The 19720-nt window shown below is 44.5% G+C and overlaps 7 protein-coding genes and 3 non-coding genes across 10 annotated transcripts; 7 read left to right on the forward strand and 3 right to left on the reverse strand.

The window, feature by feature from the left end:
• Positions 1-506: 506 nt before the first annotated feature.
• JR316_0005860 (Mitochondrial import inner membrane translocase subunit TIM14) lies at positions 507-875 on the forward strand (the record flags this gene model as incomplete). Its single annotated transcript, XM_047891614.1, has 2 exons — positions 507-676; positions 725-875. 2 exons carry the CDS (start codon positions 507-509, stop codon positions 873-875), a joined length of 321 nt encoding a protein of 106 aa, XP_047748963.1.
• A 1784-nt stretch (positions 876-2659) lies between these two features.
• Positions 2660-3842, forward strand: JR316_0005861 (putative secreted protein; the record flags this gene model as incomplete). The annotated part of the gene is made up of 10 exons (XM_047891615.1): positions 2660-2784; positions 2861-2922; positions 2976-3084; positions 3143-3185; positions 3236-3293; positions 3353-3373; positions 3436-3471; positions 3526-3674; positions 3740-3760; positions 3813-3842. The coding sequence occupies 10 exons, from the start codon at positions 2660-2662 to the stop codon at positions 3840-3842; spliced, it is 654 nt and encodes a 217-aa protein (XP_047748964.1).
• Positions 3843-4661: 819 nt separating this feature from the next.
• Positions 4662-5463, forward strand: JR316_0005862 (putative secreted protein; the record flags this gene model as incomplete). The annotated part of the gene is made up of 7 exons (XM_047891616.1): positions 4662-4765; positions 4828-4883; positions 4935-5040; positions 5108-5150; positions 5204-5261; positions 5311-5331; positions 5384-5463. The coding sequence occupies 7 exons, from the start codon at positions 4662-4664 to the stop codon at positions 5461-5463; spliced, it is 468 nt and encodes a 155-aa protein (XP_047748965.1).
• A 623-nt stretch (positions 5464-6086) lies between these two features.
• JR316_0005863 (Protein-lysine N-methyltransferase efm4) lies at positions 6087-6878 on the forward strand (the record flags this gene model as incomplete). The annotated part of the gene is made up of 3 exons (XM_047891617.1): positions 6087-6136; positions 6189-6754; positions 6802-6878. The coding sequence occupies 3 exons, from the start codon at positions 6087-6089 to the stop codon at positions 6876-6878; spliced, it is 693 nt and encodes a 230-aa protein (XP_047748966.1).
• A 171-nt stretch (positions 6879-7049) lies between these two features.
• On the reverse strand, positions 7050-10290 carry JR316_0005864 (Suppressor of glycerol defect protein 1; the record flags this gene model as incomplete). The annotated part of the gene is made up of 14 exons (XM_047891618.1): positions 7050-7379; positions 7442-7708; positions 7761-7856; positions 7915-8177; positions 8237-8376; positions 8448-8523; positions 8579-8818; positions 8868-8996; positions 9055-9125; positions 9173-9275; positions 9332-9539; positions 9600-9643; positions 9697-10164; positions 10218-10290. 14 exons carry the CDS (start codon positions 10288-10290, stop codon positions 7050-7052), a joined length of 2508 nt encoding a protein of 835 aa, XP_047748967.1.
• Positions 10291-10464: 174 nt separating this feature from the next.
• On the forward strand, positions 10465-10564 carry JR316_0005865. Its single transcript has one exon. It is a non-coding gene; the product is annotated as a tRNA-Pro (tRNA).
• Positions 10565-10639: 75 nt separating this feature from the next.
• Positions 10640-10710, forward strand: JR316_0005866. Its single transcript has one exon. It is a non-coding gene; the product is annotated as a tRNA-Gly (tRNA).
• A 667-nt stretch (positions 10711-11377) lies between these two features.
• Positions 11378-11462, forward strand: JR316_0005867. Its single transcript has one exon. It is a non-coding gene; the product is annotated as a tRNA-Gly (tRNA).
• A 444-nt stretch (positions 11463-11906) lies between these two features.
• Positions 11907-14304, reverse strand: JR316_0005868 (Putative glucan endo-1,3-beta-glucosidase btgC; the record flags this gene model as incomplete). Its single annotated transcript, XM_047891619.1, has 14 exons — positions 11907-11955; positions 12013-12062; positions 12128-12148; positions 12201-12263; positions 12320-12385; positions 12445-12597; positions 12651-12834; positions 12893-13068; positions 13127-13171; positions 13235-13255; positions 13305-13327; positions 13401-13656; positions 13717-14043; positions 14236-14304. 14 exons carry the CDS (start codon positions 14302-14304, stop codon positions 11907-11909), a joined length of 1503 nt encoding a protein of 500 aa, XP_047748968.1.
• Positions 14305-14825: 521 nt separating this feature from the next.
• JR316_0005869 (E3 ubiquitin-protein ligase RNF216) lies at positions 14826-18604 on the reverse strand (the record flags this gene model as incomplete). The annotated part of the gene is made up of 11 exons (XM_047891620.1): positions 14826-15067; positions 15122-15749; positions 15814-15894; positions 15966-16052; positions 16110-16129; positions 16186-16224; positions 16276-16329; positions 16385-16409; positions 16486-16845; positions 16913-17347; positions 17450-18604. The coding sequence occupies 11 exons, from the start codon at positions 18602-18604 to the stop codon at positions 14826-14828; spliced, it is 3126 nt and encodes a 1041-aa protein (XP_047748969.1).
• Positions 18605-19720: the final 1116 nt, after the last annotated feature.

A 19720-nucleotide genomic window follows, 5' to 3' on the forward strand; every position in this document is an offset into this window, starting at 1 on the left:
ATACCTGCGCGTGCTCTTCGCCTATCTCTTCTCAAATAAAGTGCTTTTGTAAGCTACGCTGAAAGATTATGTTATCTTCCAGGAATAGTATTGAATATGAATGACTCGAAACTCTTTTCGATTGTTAGGTTTAATTAATATCGAATTAAGCTTCCCAAGTACTTGAAAGATCAGGCGGATGTATCTGAGATATATCTTAACTCGCTTAAACATGGTATATATTCACTGAGGTATAATTGAATCCTCATTAACGAATTGAAAGAGATTGAAAGCTAATGAAAGTCGATTGGGAAGTTGAGGAAGCAAGGCAACGCCAAATCAAGATTGTCGTGGCTCCATCTCCATTTGTCCAAGTCCTCGGAAGAATTGGGCGTCTGTGCCGTGGCGTACCACCACGTGATGTGAGTATCACTCGAGGTCACAGGCGTGACTTGAACCCCACTCCGCCAACTTGCAAATTGCCATAGGGCAATAGACCACCATTTAATACCACATTTCGATTCGACATGGCCACACCCGTCATCCTTGGAGTTAGCGCCATTGCAGCTGCAGTGCTAGGGCGTTCTATTGTCAAGAAAGGACTATTTGTGGGGAAAGGAGCTGCTGAACAATGGGTAAAAGGTGGCTTCAGAGCAAAAATGGACCGTAAAGAAGCTATTGCAATCTTGGGTTTGAAGTGAGTATTAAATTACGGAAAGTTCGTCGTGGCTGACCTCTACTACAGGGATGGCCCCAAATTACGCTCCCAACTGAAAGATGCGCACCGCCATATCATGCTTGCAAACCATCCCGATCGTGGAGGTTCACCGTACCTCGCCAGTAAAATCAACGAGGCAAAAGATTTGCTAGATAAAACGGACGGAAGGGGTCGGTAACACACGCTCTCTGCATTGCTATAGTACGTCCCGTCTTTTGACCGACTAAACCTCGCCTGCGCTTACTCTTCCTGTAGTTCAACACTTCTATGTATATTATGTCCCCCCACTTATAATCGGTATCTATCATAACAACACTTCCACGGAACCACTTTACAACTGCTCGTTTGAAGTATCAAATTATGAGGTCTGATAAAGTCGTCAGAATCACCCTCCAAGGACCATAGAGAGACGTTGCTGGTTCACAAATGTATCTACCGAGCAATATCTGCCGAACGAACTGAATTTGAAGTACGTTTTCGGATTGCGGAAATTCATGCAGATCTTTTGTTTGTGCAGATTTACGATTCTTTATACCCCTACTAATCAAGACGACCTCGATAACAGCAACAGCCTGTGACCTCGAACCATGCGTACAGGTACAAAGGAACTTCGTCCACCTGGATTGTCCTCATTCTTCGAACAGTGGTCGTCCTTTCTACCTAGGAAATACCGACCTATATCATGGGCATGGCCAATGCTATAGCTCTCCAATTACGCGTCTGTTTTGAATAACGTCTAGGCGTCAGGAATTTAATTGAGCGCAACTTAATTTTGGTAATGAGAGCCTGGGGTAAGATACCGTGCGGTGGAACACACTCAATATGAGACAAGCCTCTTTCCAGTTTCGGCGATGGCATTTAATCTTTGTGAACCATTTGTGCAATAAAACATTGGATATGGGTAGTAAGTGGATGTCCACCAAACAAGACTTGTTGCGGCTTCCCGTATGCATAGTAATAAGCAAACGACAGTGGATATGAGAGGTACTATCTCCGATATTTGGAGGCTACCAATGGATTCCATTCCCCAAAAGAAACGAACGGTCTAACTGTAAAACTGTGTATCAAGTCTGGTCGGTGCGATTGATCGACGCTACCCATGCAGAGAACTCTGATGGTATGTTCACCGTTTTTTTTTTGTTCATGAGTTCCGCACTATCGCATTTCACTATTACTCCCTTTAATCTCGTCTCAATGCGAATGTTTGGGTCATCTGATGACTTCTCTCTTCTATTTTATCTTTACAAACCCAATTTTCTAGATCACTGAGTTGAGTTGTCCGCATTGCGCAAGAAATAACTTACGTGACAATGATCCAGACCGGAATATGCACGCAACAGCGTTGATTGTGCGCGATGAAAAAGAAAAAGTCCGAGAATCCACACAGTTTGTTTTCGAAAATATACCGACCACATTCTGTTTGCTAGATTCCAGAAAGCATTGAGATGTATACCACGAAGGGCCAAGCAGCATTTTTTATGGAAAACACGCCATTTAAAATACAGAGCATATCATCGCGATGATAAGAGCTAAACCTATGACCAAACTTCAAAAATGCAGACATCTGAACGCGACAAGGACGTGAAGAAGAAGCCAGGATAATAAGAGTTTTGTTAACTTGATCATGTCGATCAATTCCCAAGCTTCTTGTTCAGGGTCTCTCCTGACCTTGATGCAGGGTCACCATGCGTCGTGCGGGGTTTAACCTGACTTACAGGCAAATTCTACCAAAAATATACGAAATAATCGCCGATTATCTTGCTTCGGAAAAAAACATCGACGTTGTTGCTTAAGAAAACCACTAGATACATGGTTTTGACTTCGCCTTGGTGGAATAATTGCTTCCAGCTTCGACTTGGAAATCGACTTGAATGCAAGCATATCCGAAGCCCGAGTTCCATAAATTGACCCAATTCTAAAACTCAGAGGTCCGCATCTTCTAAGAAGTCCTCAATTCTCAAGATGCTCCAATTCATTGCTTCAGCTACCACGCTTCTTACATTTATTCTCGCCGCTTCTGCGATCCCCCAGAGGAGTCCCCTGACTTCTCTTCCCGTCATCACCGACCCTCCCCCGGGCTTCAACATGTACGTGGCCATTGTAGCCTATCGAATCATTACCGAGAATATCTCGCTAATATATTATCTTCTTTGTGGATCTTAGCACAAGCCTCGGTGTCAACGGATCAGGCTGCCCTCCGGGCTCAACCTATTACCTTTTGAGTCGTACGTATGCAAGCTGGTTCCGAGTCGACGCTATTTGCCTAAAAAATATCCAGAGGACAAGAGTTCAGTCACCGTTACCTTCAGTAAATACTATGCCGAAGTTGGGCCTGGAATCCCAATCAGCGCCAATCGTAAGAATTGCCAACTTACCTTCGGTGTACAGTGAGTATGTCTCCTCGACCACGATCAGCATACACTAATATTTTACTTCGAAAATAAGAGTTCCAGGAGGCTTTTCTTTCGGACTTGCAACGGTTGACTATGTAGGTGAACGATATCAAACATACAACACGGTTTAACGAAAGTTCCTCAGAGGGGATACTACCAATTGGACGACAAAGTAACGGCTTCACAACAGTCTATTTACTACTGTGAGCGTCTATGTTTTTCGTGCTCTCAGAATGACCATACTTACTATCTATATTTTTAGTCCAAGGACAAATTCAACAAGGTTTTTCATAATATATAACACATCCTTTGCGTATTATTTGGCATCTAACTACGAGCTTCTAGCTACCGCCAGATCAGATCTCGTTGGCCCCGTAGATGGTATGAGATTTACAGAAATGTTTACCGTATATGTACGCTAACCTTTCGCCAAAGGTGCCGACTACACCTATCGTGATTCATTTGACCTTGTTTCAACCGTCCTCTCCCCTTGCGGAGCCAGCACAGTACTCAACGTCGTGAGCGATGTAAGGGCCAGCAACACCCGAAACACTAAAGGAAGCGGATACATCGCCACGGATTCGGTCAGTATTTTTTGTCAATCTCACGAGATACTCTGATAAAACTAACCAAATACCCGTTCACCTAGATCGATACCGCACTCAAGCAGGTATGAGAAGCATTTACAGATATGTCTCTCAAGATGCTGATGATGTTTCTAGACGTATGGATTCCAATGGCAAAAGTGCTAATTGCTTAAGCGCCCAACCCTGAACCCTGATAAATCTGTTGGTTCATTTAGTATTTTTTCGTTCTCGATTACGTTTTTTCCAATGTCTGTGTTCTTGTATTAGATACCTCTTGATACACATGTGCCTCTACCCTAAGAGTCGCATTGAATGTATGATCAGCCTAGCCATCCTATGTTTGAGAGTTCAAGAGCCCAGTGGTCTAAAAATAGAATTACCGCGGATACTTTTGTTCAACATTGGTTTCCGGACAAGGGACCTTGAAATCAGGTAGTTAGCATACAGCCTATACCCTACTTCCTTTTCTTAAGTTTTAACTGTATCGTGTTGTTCTTTACAACGGTCTGGTACAACATCTACTCGTCTTTGAGAGGAGAGACACGTCGTTTTCATTCAAATGATCGATTTTTAATGTTCATTTCAATAGAGGACATTAGACGGTATTGGGGAAGCGGATAAAATCAGACAAAAGGTGTGTATCATAACGGTTTGTTGTGCTGTAGAAGATCCTTCGGCAAAATCTACGGGCACTCGGTTTCAAAGGTGCTTCTTTTTTGTGCCTCGCGGGTACCAAGATTTTGTTTCCTTAAAATGTTGACTTAATGGAGCTATCAGGCCTACTAAGCAGAATTTCCGAAGTAACACAGATGAGGTCGAGATCTGGCATAATCTGTTGCACCTGCTTGTCAAGTCCAATAATCATACTATTGGTGGCAATAGCATGACTTGCTGTTTGTCCTCTCGGACACGATCATTTTTCGGGTATAAAAAGATGGTCATTCCTCACGATTTCTTTAGTTCTCTTCTCCTCACCTCTTTACAATGGTCAAAACCACATTCACATCTATAATTGCCTTGGCCTTGGGCGTTACCTCTGTTTTCTCTGCCCCTGCGTCCTCGGTCGCACCTCCTCCGGATTTTGCCGTGTAAGCTTCTTACCTCTCGCTGAATCAATCTGGTGAACTGTCTAACTCGGATACAGTACTAGCTTTGGCATTAACGGCTCCGGTTGCCCTCCTGGATCCGCTAGCTATTATATTGACGGTTAGAAAGTGCCTTGAGGAGCATCTTCATCGTGATAATCCTTCCTCACAGACAACGCCGCCCTCAACGTCGTCTACAGCAGTTTCTACGCAGAGGCGGGTCCTGGAATCCCCATATCTGAAAACAGAAAAAATTGCCAGTTGACGCTGGGGGTTCGGTTAGTTAATTCATTTTGGCGATAAATTCCATTTCTTTTATTTAGTAACCGCCTTCCTACTTTACAGTGTCCCGCAAGGATTCTCGTTTGCACTTGCATCCACTCAAGTTGTAAGTTTATTTCCCTTTGCGCAACCATATGAACCTTTAATGATGATGTACAGAACGGCTATTATTATCTCGATCAAGGCGTCACGGCTGCCCAAGATACCCTGTATTACTGTGAGTGTTGTTTTATCTAAAATGCATCCTGTTTTAACGTAATGTTCAGTCCAAGGATCTCTGAGTCAAGGTAATGGCGGTACACATTTTCAGGTGTAATATAGCTCTAAGAAATTACTCAGGCAATGCAACCCATAGAGTAACCGGCCCGATCCCAGGTATGGGCAAAGCAAAACTTCATGCCTCTCGCGCCTCTTATTAAAAGATAAAACGTCGTTCCAGGGGCCTATTACAGCTACGATTCTTACTTTCCCTACACCACCTTCTCTGCATGCGGCACAAGCACTGTTCTAAACATTGGAACTAGCATCAGAGCCAACAACGCCCAAAATTCCAAAGGTAGCGGATATATTGCAGCTGACGACTCCAAGGTCAAGCTAACGCAGGTAATAAAAACCATCTTATTGCTCCGATAACTCATACTAATGATTTGCCACAAGCTATTTAATATTGTATGGAAAACCTGCTAGTGGATTATTTTCGGGTGTATGTCGGGCTTGAATTGCCTCTAGGAGTCGCCTCTGAGTCTCCTCTGCCTTACAACTACACTACTATATACACGCACAATTTATTACTGTTCATGAAAATTGTACTTTTAACAACGGAAGAATGATGATTTTTCACTTTTTTCTGCTATAATTGAAAATTTCAGCTAAGAGCACATATTTCCATGATTGAACGACTCGGATTTACAACATGCTGTCACCTATCAAGGTCTCTTTTTGACCTAAAAATAGGAACCGATCGCCTTTTGATTTGATCACGGCTGACACTTGATCTTATCAAGCCAACTTTCAATTCCAACTTTTCATCAACTCGACCCAAATGACCACATACGACGCTCTACAACCGTCGAAACTCGGCACCAAAGAGCAGTACGCGCGTTCATATGGTCACATATGCTTAACCTTAGTATCTCTAATACAGCTGGGACAATGTCTATCAGCAAGAACTTGAAAATTTCGAAGAAATCGGGGATGAAGGGGAAATCTGGTCAGCTGTTATGCGTTCTTGGTTCCATTTTGTGCCATTGCTTATGGGTGAAGTTAGGTTTGGGGAGGACAGCGTGGAGAAAATGGTAGACTGGGTTTCCGAACATGTTCCCCCCTCAAATAACGCGTCAATTCTTGAGGTAGGTAGTGGCAATGGAACCCTGTTGTTCGGGCTTCTTGAGGCAAGCTACGACCCTGCGACACTATACGGAATCGATTATAGCGCAGGTGCAGTAAAACTGGCTGCTGGAATTGCGGAATCTAGGGGAGCTTCCAGAATCACCTTCTCTGAATGCGATTTTCTGAACGAGGATCCCATTTTACCAAAGAATGTGGATAGTTCTGCTGAAGGGATCCAAGTGTGGGACCTTCTGCTTGACAAGGGAACATACGATGCAATTGCCTTGGGAGAAAAGAACGAACAGGGGTATTCTCCCGCTGTAAAATATCCCAATCGTGTCTCCCGTTTGTTGAAACCGGGGGGTTTCTTTTTGATCACATGTTAGTTTTTCCGTGCTACACGACGTTGAATTACTGACAATGTGCAGCGTGCAACTTCACCGAAGAGGAATTGAAAGTCAACTTCTCCACTGAGGACACCGGTCTAATCTATCAGTATGCATAAATTTTGAGTCGAATATCCTATTACTCATGCCGCGTTCTTCCCCAGTTCACGAATACAGCACCCGACATTTACCTTTGGGGGACAGAAAGGAAGTGCTGTATCAAGTGTAGCGTTCCAGAAAATCTGATTACAGTGACACTAACACGAGGGATCAACATGCAAGACAAAATATCACAATGTGGGTATTAGGTCGACACCAGTCCGCAGAGTTTCCTTTGCAACGCCGATCGCCCAGTTAAGAAATTTGGGCAAGTCTTGATCAGAGCTGGATTTGTCTCTAAAAGATTCCGAGAGGAAGTATACGAGTCCCATGGCCAAAGCCTGTACTCGGGATGCCTTGATAAAAATCTCCTCGATCACATTTCGATTACGCGTGAAGGTTATATTCTGGGTATCGGTGGTAAGCAGAGGGGTGGCTCGCTGGCTGTTGATAAAAACTTGTGTGAAAAGCTCTTTTAGGAACCCGTGCGCTCTGGGCTTGAGCATAGTAAAGTCCACAGGCTAAAATTTACACAACCAGATTTTAATCAGATGATTGGAGGATGAAAATTGAGATATGTTACCTTAAAAATCATCAAAGTCAGGCAGTCCTTGGCAATCCACCACGCATAAGCTTTGGCCACGTTTTGCAAGCGAACATCTGATACACTTTTGAGATTGAACCCGTCGTCTTCTTTGATGTTCTTGATCACAGCGGCCCCGCCCACTGTTGTTTCGCCAAGGTCTCGCAGAAAGTCCCACAAGCTAAATTGTAACGTTATTCTGTAGGCGTGTGATGTTCGACATAACTGCTGGCAGACAAGGGTGTAATACGGATTATAAGATCTTTCCTGTAATCGCCAGGTAAGTTCATGCAGATACAGTAGATGATCAGACCTGTACATTGCCACAACAGTGCAGGATGACCCGAATGATTTCGCGTTGCTGAATCTCTGTAAGGTTAAGTTGAGACAGGCGTTCACATGCATCCACGTAATCCTAATTGACCGGCACCTTTAGCACGAAAGACAATGCTGGGGGACTTGTGCGGACTCACATCGCTGCTCATTAGAACCACGAAGATGCCCCGACGAATATCAGTATTCATTCCTTGAGATCGAGCGAGTTTGATAAGATCAGCCGATTCACTGCTCATCTCGATTGCTTCCTGTGCCTGTGCTGCAGTGGATTTTGCGAATTCATCGTGTTTTTCAACTAAAGGGTCCCCTTGCCACGCAGCACCAACCAGCCACCATTTGCCTTTTGTTTCAGAAGAATGAAGGTCTTCAAGTGACACGCGTAGAGGTTCATGCGCCAGGACTATGATTTACACCGATTGAGAGTCAGGAACAATGGACGATAACTTGCCAGAAACATACCGTGCTTCGTTTTGCTGAGACCCGAGAGAAACTTTTTCATCCTTTCAACAGCCGCACTGCCCTGGTTCTGGGTAGTGTTCCTTTTAAGTTTGTTGTTCTTGAGGTTTGTCAGAGTCTCAACCATGAAACGGGTACGGGAGCTGCTAAGGATTAAGCATAATAGTAAAAGGAAGATGATAAATTGTCTTTCCTAACGGAGTCGTCTTTCGACGTTATTTTGCCTTGAACAATATCAATAATGTCTTTCAGGGCGGAAGGATCATCCTGCCTGAGTTGCTGTCCGGAATCTAGAGGATTACTTCAGCCACCATGTCAATGCGATGTCGAAATATGAATACACACTCCGCACAATCTTCAATAGCAATTCAACTGAAACTTCGGTTAATTCGTCTGCGAGAAGGGCTCGGATAATATCGAAGACAAGCACAGCAGAGACAACCTGAAAGTTGTACAACTCCGAGATCAATACAAGGAGATTGGAACATTCTTTCCCATTATTTTCGATGTCGGTTGAAACAGAGGAACGTAGTTCTTTATATCGTTGTTCGTAAGAAGACACAGTAGCCTGGACGAAATGGGCAGCTGCATACAATCAGTAATACGACCAAGATGATTTGTAATGAGTTTGTACCGAATTCGATCCCTACGACCTTGTACAAGGATGAAACAAATGCTGCGTAAATAACGACGTACGAGTCAAGGAGAGAAGAATGAGAAGATATTCCGTTGATAATAAGTGTTGTTGTGGTCGAGGTCACGTCTGATATTCAATGGACTTTTTTATTACTTGAGAAAAAGGGTGCTGAATCAAGTCTTACCATTCCTACGGTGTTCCCTATAAACGCCCTCAAAACTATCCACAATCGATGCAATGTTTTGTTCAGTCATCCTAAAATGAGTGAGTATATTAAATAGACCAGATACACAAATCCATACCTATTTAGAAGACCTTTAAGCTGCCTCGTCAGTTTTTGAATCTCCTCTGAGTCAGCTTTTTGTGCGGGTTGGGTGTTACGTAGGTGCGGAGGTATATATGCGCCTTTTCGTAATATTTGTCACTAGAGAACGATGATAGAAATAGTTAGCAATGCGGACCTTTTGGGGGTGGAGTCGGTGCAGGTGGAGCGGTGGTTTCTCCTTCTGATTCTGTTACAGATTCTTCGTCGCTATCATCGTGGCCGACACCATGCCACTCCTCTTCTTCAAAATCATTTCCTTCGGATTCATTTAAGTATTCCGATTCTGGTGTTTCGTCCTCTTCGTCTTCGCTATCGCTTTCGTCTTTCTCGTCAATGGCTTTTGACTGATATTTATTTTAACGACTGGAATGGAATAGGAATGAAATGTTATAGTTACCACTTACCTCAGAGTGCGATGGCAGGAAAGAATCAGCCCAATCCATTAGATCTAGATGAAAGCATAAGCAACGAAGCATGGATCAAGACGGTTTGGACAGATACCGTCGAGTCCGTCATCTTCTTCAGCACTTTTGATCTTTCGCTTTGCACCTCTTTTGATACCGAGCTTAGACTCTAAAAACGCGATATATTTGTCTTCCTTATCCTCTGCAAGTGTTTTTTGGACCAGCACTTTTTTTGGCACTTTTGGAACAGCTGAGGTTTTCGGAAGTTTGGAAGGAAGAGGTTCAACGACAGGTTTTGAATGGGAAGGATCGAGTTTCTGAGTTGAAAGAGGCAAGACAGAAGGTGTTTTTTCCACTTTGCGGTTGGAGTGATTTTGAGGGCCGGTCTGGCGGACTTTTTTATGCTGAGGTGATTCCGCGTGCTCTTCCTCAGCGGCTCTTTTCCTCAAATTTTTTGCTTGAGCAAAGTATTCTGCTCGTTTTTGCTTTTCAATAGCACGCCCTTTCTTCCTAGCTTCCTTGCGAGAACTATGGGAGAAGCGCCAATTCTGTGGCTGATCATTTGCTGAATGGCATTGAGGACTTCCAAAAGTTGCATCCTGACATCGAAAAACTTACCAGTAATTCCTTCTAGTTGCTGCTGTAAGATTTGGGGCAGCTTTGTAGTCGAAGTTTTCTTCCGAATAGGCATAGCGCTTGAGCTAATCCCAATAATTGAGATTTACTAGTACACGGAGAACGATGGGCGAGAGTGAAGAGGTTACGAGAGATGGAAGGGAAGCTAAAATTAGGGTTCACATTGATTCCGCTTTTGTGGAACTAGCATCCCGGTGCTTCTGAGGCCTCGGTTGGAAGGGCATTCATCGGCCTAATGGTCTAGTAGTATGATACGCGCTTCGGGTTCTACCCGCATCGTCATGGTGCTTAGATGTGCGTGGTCCCGGGTTCAATTCCCGGTTGGGCCCTCTTTTTCTACATGTTACCAAAAACCCTCCACCCTACGTGTGTCTATAATAACACAAAGATCAAGCCTTCATGAAGCATTGGTGGTGTAGCGGTAACATTGGGTCTTCCCATGGCCTAGCTCCGGGTTCGACTCCCGGCCAATGCATTTTTGGGCTGCCATTCTGGGCATTCTGGAGCCAGTTTTCCGGGAGCTCACAACTAAAATTCAAAACCGAGTTTACCCAGCCTTCGTATGCATTGATGGTGTAAGATTGGGCTCATCAGGAACCAGCACCCCCTTAGGTAAGCAAAAGTTGGCTTACCTCCGAACCTTTTCAGCCCTTCTGCACTCACACTATTCTACATTTTTGAACCACAGATATGTAGATTATGCTTTTTTGAACACATCTGTGGTTTTTTTTTCAAAAAAATTTTGATTTCAAGAAGTTATAAAGATTTTAATTTTTTTCCCTTTTTTTTACTCTAACACATCAGAAATGGTGTTTTCTCGAGTTTGGGAGATTTTCGAAAATTTGACAATGTTCTTTTGGCCGCTTATATAATGATGCACGTGACTACACGTGACAGTAAGTCACGCCTAAGTAATACCTCTCAGACTCATTATAGACTTGCAGAGAATACAATTTGACCTCTGAGGTTTATTTCTATTATTGTGGGCATAAAGGCTAGTAGTAAGGAATGTATATGCACATTTATGAAATTTTTTTTCAAAAATTTTTTGTCTGAAAACATTTTCCGTCAACATAACTTTTGATTTTTTTTCGAGCTGGATTTTGGCCGCTCTTGGCGCCAAGCCCGTTGATTACGTAAGGGTGCTGGTTCCTGATGAGCCCAATCTTAGCGGTAACATTGGGTCTTCCCATGGCCTAGCTCCGGGTTCGACTCCCGGTCAATGCAGACGTTTGTTTTGTTTTTGTGGCAAGAAGTCCTCTTCGAACGATCCGTAAGGCCTTCCTTCCCTTCCAATATTTTTAAAACATGTATAGAGTTCTTAGCCAACCCAATGTCTTTAAGTTTAAATTACAACGGCAGTAGTACGCTCCAAAACGAGTGATAAAAGAATGTCATGAAACAAACTAGCAAGAAATAAGTCAGAACAAAAGAGAGCTGAGCAGTACTACGGTAAGTTGCGATAAATCCTAGGTAAAATTGTATAAATAAGCGTTGGCTAACTTCAAACTTAAGACGGTGAAAAGTCTTTTTCTTGAAGAGACACGGGCAATGATTGTCCGATGATTGGAAATGTGGATAGGGAGGGATTCGGTATTTTGGATGATATGTGGGTAGAGGGGGATGTAGATATGACTCCAACGTTGTACTCTGTACTAATCAGTGAAGTAATCAGGGAGACTGGCAGTTTGGGATTTTTATTCCGTTCTTCAGGGTTCGGCTGTCGTGGATCTGGTAAGCAAAGTAGTTATACATTCACAACACCAGAAAGACTCACTCTTGATTGAAAAGTCCCCACCATCCTTCGACACCGCCGAATTGCTTGTCCTAGACAGGAAGGTACCGTCAGTACGGGATATCACTACAGAACCGTATAGCATCAGTCAACTGACTTTCCAGTCCTCATCAGCGAACTAAATACACAAAGGTCAGCTTAGTTCTCGCCAGACAGTGTCAAAAACCCACTTCGAAGAAGAAGTATTGTGTACCATTCGCGTTAGCCTGGCATACAAAGGTGTCAAGGAATGTCTACCATTCAAAAATAGATTAGCATTTCGATCAAACGGCGGGCTTGAACGACCGACCTGGAGACCGGCAACAGATGCGGGTGATCCTCCCAGTGAATTGGCGTGAGCAGCATCCGATGATTTCTGCGCAACCAAAGTAAAACAAAATCAGAATCATCGGAAAAAATGAAATTCAAACTCACAGTTGGCCATCCAGTCTCAGCGATATACATCTGCGGCCTGTTAGGCAAGGTGTTAGCTAAATCCACATCCTGGTTCTGGAAGAAGTCAGCTGTCCAAGCAGCAGATGCGTCAACAGTAACACCATCTGCAAACCAAGGATGCACATTTGCCATCTAATATGGAGTAGGTAAACGCTGCATATCGTTTGATAAAAGGAAAAGCGCACTCCGTAGTCAACAGCCTCCAAGATTTTATTATTAAAGTAGCTACCAGCATCGGAGTTACCCACGGGGATGCTGACACCTAATGATTGAAGCATGGCTCGAGTATCCTGAATATCAGGAACCAAGATGGCAGCGGCCTGGTCACCCTGTGCGCTGTTGGGGTCTTGATTACCGTTTGTTAGGAAGCTTAAGCGAAAGGTTAATTTGTCAGTATAAGATAGAAACACACGGGAGTGCGACTCACTTGAGAACAAATTCGTTTCCAACAGTGATTCCTCCGATGTTGTCCGTGCCATACGTTTGAATGGCTTGTTTGATGGTGTCTCGTTGGCGGTTGTATGCCGCATTGTTATCCGTCGCAATTACATAGTTTCCTAACCAAACTTTCATGTTGACCTTGGTTTGCTTAATCGCTTCAAGCTGTAGTCAAATATCAGTTATGATGGGGTCAACGGTAGATGCCCCAAGATGCACATACCACCAAAGCAGATTGATTGCAGTCAGCACCATAAAGGCGGATACGCTGAAAGACAAAAAATGCATAAAGATTGGAAGTTGAGCATAATCTTGAAATAAATGTACGCACAGTAGTTAATTGCGACATGATCTTGAGCACGATTGAGTTGGTGATCTAAAAATAGACGCTGGTAACACACCTGGATGTCTTGGATCACGGCAGCTGTTTATGTACAAAATCATTTCGTTTAGTCACTTTGAACAAATCCTGATACAGCAACGCCCGCGATGCCCACCTAAAGAGTTTCCACAGTCCGGCGTCTGCGAACCAACCGGAGTGTATGCCATCCCCCAGAATGCTTGATGGAAATTTGGGTCTTTGGTGAACTTGCTCGGATCGCCAGGATCTGTCTGTTGCACAGTAGAGTTTGACGAGACTCCAGAGACAGACGAAGACAAGTTGTTGTTGTTTTTCTTGTTGTGGGACACAACAATCCCAACTGCAATGGCAATGACAGCAATACCTATCAAACCGACAATGGTCCCCATAATCTATGGTTAAAGAAATACTTGAGACCCCCGCTATGACTGTAACCGGAAGACGACGCTTACGATCCACATTTTACGCTTTCCCTTCGGGGGCTGAGGCTCCATCCACCTTGACCCTGGGGTGTAGGCTCCTAGTTTGGGCTCGCTGCTTCCTACATGGTTCACTGAATTCAAGTCACTGTACCCTCCCGGTGCAGCCATGCCTTGCCTACTCGGCGGAGGGGTTCCGAATGGATTTTGGGACGCCAGATTGTCGGTGGATTCTGCAGAGAAAGGTTGATTTGCACCCAACGGTGTATAGGTCCCAGAACCTGAGGCAGCCGTGGGTCTCAGTGGGATGTTGTTGAAGCCTGCTTGAGATCGCCCTGCGTTGGAAGGTGACCGACTGGTCTGTAAAAGAGGGTGGGAGAGGTTAGAAACAAGGCTCCGAAGAGGGAAGGCAACTTGAAAAGCTATGACGATCGGTCAGCCGGCCGCACGCAATAGTGTGGCCTCAAATGGCCGTGTAGTTGAACAAAGCGGCACGTTATGGATTCAAAATGAAAGCTCCAAGTACTCAAATAGCCACGACAGGACACTGACTTGGTAGTATTCGTTGAGATCTGATGAACTTTGATTTGGTTCAAACGGATTGTCGCGATATGCCTGCATGATGGGGACAGAAGTTCAAGAAAAAGGGTAGGGAGGGGGTGATAGAAGGGAAAGCGGAGGGGGAAAAGGGTGTAGATTGGCAATGGAGGTAAGAGAGAACAACAGAGGACACCTGCATGCGAGTGTTATGCCGCAGGTCATCCCAAAATAATCCCCGTTGTTCCTTTGCCACAGCGGTCTGCCTAGCCGCAGTCATCGGACACGTTCTATTTATAGCCAATAGCCTAGTTTATACTTGGTCCAGTACAACGTAGAGAGCACCAACGAAATACACGCCTACTCCATTATATGAGACTGAAATACCGAAAATAAACGAACTATGTACATGATAAAATAGACAGCATGATAAAAGTGTGGTTGTGGTAGTATGGTAATATGATACAACACGAGAGCAAAAGCATTGACAGCAGAGCGCTAAGCAACTGTCGTACAGCCCACTCAGCATTTAGGCGGTAAAAAGAGGCAGATAGTCAAAGATGGTGGATCGGTAGATCGACATTATGTCGGCGACAGTCATTCAACTATCTTTGCCCGGCCCTTTCTTCGTTATATCGCCTTAATGCATCTATTTCGTATGCCATATGCCCTGGGTGAGCAAGGCCTGGGGCAGCCAACTGAACTGGGACCCGACGGGCGGCAGCCATTCGTTGTTGTTCCGCTTGTTGTGGTTCATGAGCAAGAATCATCGCTTCTGCGCGCTGGAGAAAATTATCCGCTGCCGGCTCAACCACCTCCATACGCTGCTGTATACCACCCTGTGGGCCTGCCAAGATTTGTGGAAAATTATTATAGTTAATACCTTGTAGAGCCCCCATACCCGCTGGTGGCACCACAAAACGATCCTGGCGTTGTTGTTGCTGTAACCCAAGCGCCCGCTGTTGCGCGAGTTGTCGTTCCTGGACAATCCGTTCTGCCAGCTGCTGCTGCAAAGCTACGCGTTGTTGTTCCAGTTGCGCATACTGCACAGCAAAATTTCCGACTGCGTTTCTGTGCTCTTGGACAGGCTGAATGCGCGCCTGCGCCTCTTGTTGCTGTTGTTGTATCTGTTGTTGTTGTTGCTGCTGCTGCTGTTGCTCCGCGAGCCTCAGTTGGTATTCTCTGTGTTGTTGGGCAATTCTGGCAAGTCGTGTCTGGCGAGCAGCTGGGTTTTCCACACGTGCTGGAAACACTTGAATGCCTGGGTGTACCATGGGTCGTGCGACTTCGTTGCCAACTTGCTGCCCTGGCAATGCACCCATTAAAATGGGCCCGCGCACTGCTGCTTGCGGTGCAATCCCTCTCAACAATGCATCATGTGGCAAATGAGGCGCATGATTTAGGCGAACAATTTGTGGGGCAGGGGCAGGAGGAGGAACAGCAGGAAGATCAATTTTAATGCCTTCATCGCTGACTTCAGGATGGTCTCGCTTATACTCTGCCGCTGCTTTCTCCGCCGCCGCTCTGACCTAATCACAAAGTTGACTCCATTTGTTCACTTTAGCAATTTAGATTAAAACTAAAAAGACATACCTCGAGTGCATGACGTTCTTCCACATTATCCCACAATCGACATTTTCCTGCTGACTTCGAAGTGGACGGTTGGCCTGGCATCTAGAAATGAAGTAGCCACATTTTAGTTTGGGTACTAACCAGATCACCTCCGGGATAACAAAGATACTTACCTGATCGAAGTGTTGGTATCCATCGATGACCTTTCGACATACATAGCACGAAAGAGTTCGGCAATGTGGGCAGGTCATTTTATTACACTGTCGAAGTAGTTGAGTTATTACAACAGTCATAACGATCATAAGTATATTGCCTACCCCTGTTTCCTTAACAAAGGCTAGTGAAATGGTCAATAACATAAGAACATCTGGAGGATATTAAACGACCACAAACCTTTATTGCATTTAGGACAGTTTCGCATCAATGCCCGAGCTACGCCCAAAATAATCAGAAAATATTTCAAATAATATAAGGACATCATACTCATTGCCTCCTCAATCGCGTGCCTTCCGTCGAGCACTTTGTCCTCTTCGGCCTCTAAAACAAGGATGTGTAAGTGATACATATACCAGAGTGCAGAAAAAACTCGAACCTTTGCAGCTTTTGGGAAGATGATCCTGTGCAGAAAAAACAGAAGATTATGTGGTAGTAATGAATATGGTTTCCATAATCCGTTTGATAACAATGGCAGACCTTCTTTTTACAACTTCTGCAACTAACCACTCCACACCCGCCCTCCTCGTTGCCACACCGGAACAGTTTTTCTTCCTCATTGGAAGCTTCCAAAACGCATTTCCATTCACAAAAAGGACACTCTTCCAAACCTTCCAAACCTGCCGCCTCGATTTCCTTTTGCTGCTTGACGCGCTCATACAAGCTCATCAATTTGGGTGAAAGGATGCGGCGTAGCTCAGACTCAGTGAAAGGGAGCGAACATCCAGAAGCATGCATGCATAGTATAAGGTGATTATGTTCCCCAAGTTTCGTGGCGGCATATTGGGAAACACAACTGCTGCAGAACAGGTGGGCTTCTGGACACTGCACCATTCTATCCTACAAGTTGAGAGAATAGATAAAATAAATAAATAAAAAAGAAAGCGTACACAATGACATCACTTACGAAAGCGTATTCTGAAAAGCAGCATTGACATTCGATGCCAGTGCCATCTTCCAAAGGAATATCTTCTATTTCCCCTTCATCTTTTTCCTTTCCCTTTCCCTTTCCTGACAACCCCGCCTCGTCTGAAATGGCAGTTCCAACAACCCCCAGCTTGGTCTCAGTCGGATCTTGCAGATGTTCAATTAACCATTTCCTTTCCTCGGCAAACTCTTTGTCAGATCGGCGTCCATGAATTCGAAGGTCTTTTGAAGGATTATAACGCATGGTTTTTGGGATATACGGAAGGAATCGATGGGGATTGTGGGCGTCATCTGCGTAAGCTTTGTGCAATGCTGCCACTGCAAAATGGGTCGGAGCATATAAACCATTGTTTTGCTCGAGAGTGCGACGTAAAAAAGGTTTCGGTACAAGAGGAAAGCTCAGTTGGAGGTGAATCTACATAAAAAGGTTTGTTAGTGTTGGCTCTTATACCAATGAAGTCAGATTTAGAACGTGAATGGTATAGGAGAAGATGAGGTGGACAGAAACGCGACTAACCAGTGCAAATTCATGATACACAGGGCTGTTGACGTTTCTTTCTTTACTAGCATAATCAACTTTCATCTTTTTCTGAGGATTCTCAGAATCATGATGTACCGTGGCCTTTCTTTTTCCCTTACTCCTATCGACACGAGGGTATCCACCATTTTCGAAAAGTAAGCCTAGGATGTGCTCTGTAGTCTGAGCACCAAAATTGGGTAGGTGAGTTTCGACCAGCCCACGGAGATAGTCCGGGTCCACATCAGGCATTATCTCAAGAACTTGAGCGATGACTTTAACCATAGGATCTCCTTGTGATTGGGGTCCATGTTCAGGCTGGACTTGGACAACAGGCTCGGCTATATGACGAGGGAGGTTCTGTGGAGGAGGTACAGCAGGAATGGGCTGATGAACTGGCACAGGAATGGGTGGCACAATTTGGTGAACTTCAGGCATATGTGGGTGTGGCACAGGTGCTGCAACGGGCGCAACGCCTGCAAGAGGAGCTTCTAGTCGCTGCCTTGCACGTTTGTCTTCTTCATGAAACTGTTGGAGATATTGATCCATTTCTAAATCCAAATTATCGTCCAAAACCAGCGCATTCATGCCTGGTTCTACAATTTCCGCCCTATTATTAGGGATAGTATCGACATCTACCACAGGCGGTTTGTTTTCTTCGTCGCTCTGGGATGGAAGAAAAAGCGTAGGCTGCGGCGCTTTCCTTTTTTTCTGCGAACCTGAAGTTGAACCTGAACCAGACGCGACGGGGATATTCTCCAACGATGCTGCCACAGGCAATGCAGCAAGTGCAGAATTTGATCGTTGGGGTGATACTATAGGGAAAGGTTTGGGTCTGGGACGCGATGGACCTGCCTGAGCTTGGTCGTTTGTCTGAATTTGACTTTGCGGTACGCTGGGACCTGGCTGCTCAGAATCCGACTCGGAATCCGTCAGTTCAATAACAGGTCCCATTATCACCTTACCAGTCTTTTTATTAGACTTTGCCTTTGCCTTCCCCTTTCCTTTTCCTGATACATTCGCCTGACCAGAAGTTGTTCGTGACCTGGAAGCTGACTTAACAAACCCAGGTTCAGTAGGCTCCGGAGAAGAGCCAATGTCAATGACTATTTGAGCACCACGTTTTGCGCCAACAGGCTTCGCTTGAATTGACATGTTTAACCAAACGATAAAGTCGTTGGTCGCACAAGGGACAGTGTGCTTGATTCAGGAGGGACGACTGACTCGTGCAAAGTCTCAAATTAGAGTGGCACCTTCAATAATGGGGGCAGGCAAGCACGAGGATATGAGTGAATGGTGACGATTACAACGAGTCTTCAATTCGATATGATATCTGGAGCAAAATAATTGGATATGAAATATAAAGAGAGTAGGAGCGACTGCCGAGCAAAAACAAGATATTTAGCGAGAGGTAATACTTGAAGTGAACAAAAAGTCATTCACCAGCCAGACATGCGATAATAAACAGTGAATCTTGAAGTCTTCAAAATTATCTGCTCCGTCTTCTTATCTGATAACTAGAAAAGCAGAAAATCCAGTGAAAGCAGGTAAAAAAAGAAGTGGTGGCGTGTGTGCAACTATGAAGCGCTGGTCATCATGGTAAGTGCTCAAAATAGGGATTTGCCGACCGGTGCTGGACCCTGGCTAGACCGGTGCCGGTATCCCGATTTCTCACCCATGGGCACCAGAGCCTCCAATTAAATATGCCACCCGAGTCCGAGCTTTACGCTACCATCTCCAATTCACATATGGTAAATAATCACAGACGCTCTCTCAAAGCATTTATACGTTGGGAGAATACTCTTCGACATTTCGATTATCTACGAAATTAAATTCAACGTAAAAATCATATACATAAACAAATCGTCAAAATGCATGGGTGCTACGAAACACTGTAGTAGGTAAGGCAGACAAGTAGGTAATATGTAGTATGATAAATAGTAATCATCCGTGTAATGATCGTAACCATGAAAATGCGTGGCGCTAACCAATGAAGTAAAGTACGAGCAGAAACCATTAACAAAGTATACCAAAAATCATTAAGAGAAAGACAAAAAGAGAAAAAAATATAACTGTTCACGTATTGGCATACTATAATACAGTAAGGCAGGGTAAAAAGTATACGTCCAGCAGATGGGTATGAATCGTTTCAAGGTCTTAAGAATCGTCATATATGTAGTGCTACAGCATGTTAAGAAGGATCGGTGCATCCGACAACCATGAAGTGTCAAATGATCCTCTTCGATTGTCCAGAAAACAAAAAATGATGAC

The sequence above is a fragment of the Psilocybe cubensis genome, chromosome 5 (genome assembly GCF_017499595.1).
Source record: "Psilocybe cubensis strain MGC-MH-2018 chromosome 5, whole genome shotgun sequence".
Taxonomy (NCBI): domain Eukaryota; kingdom Fungi; phylum Basidiomycota; class Agaricomycetes; order Agaricales; family Agrocybaceae; genus Psilocybe; species Psilocybe cubensis.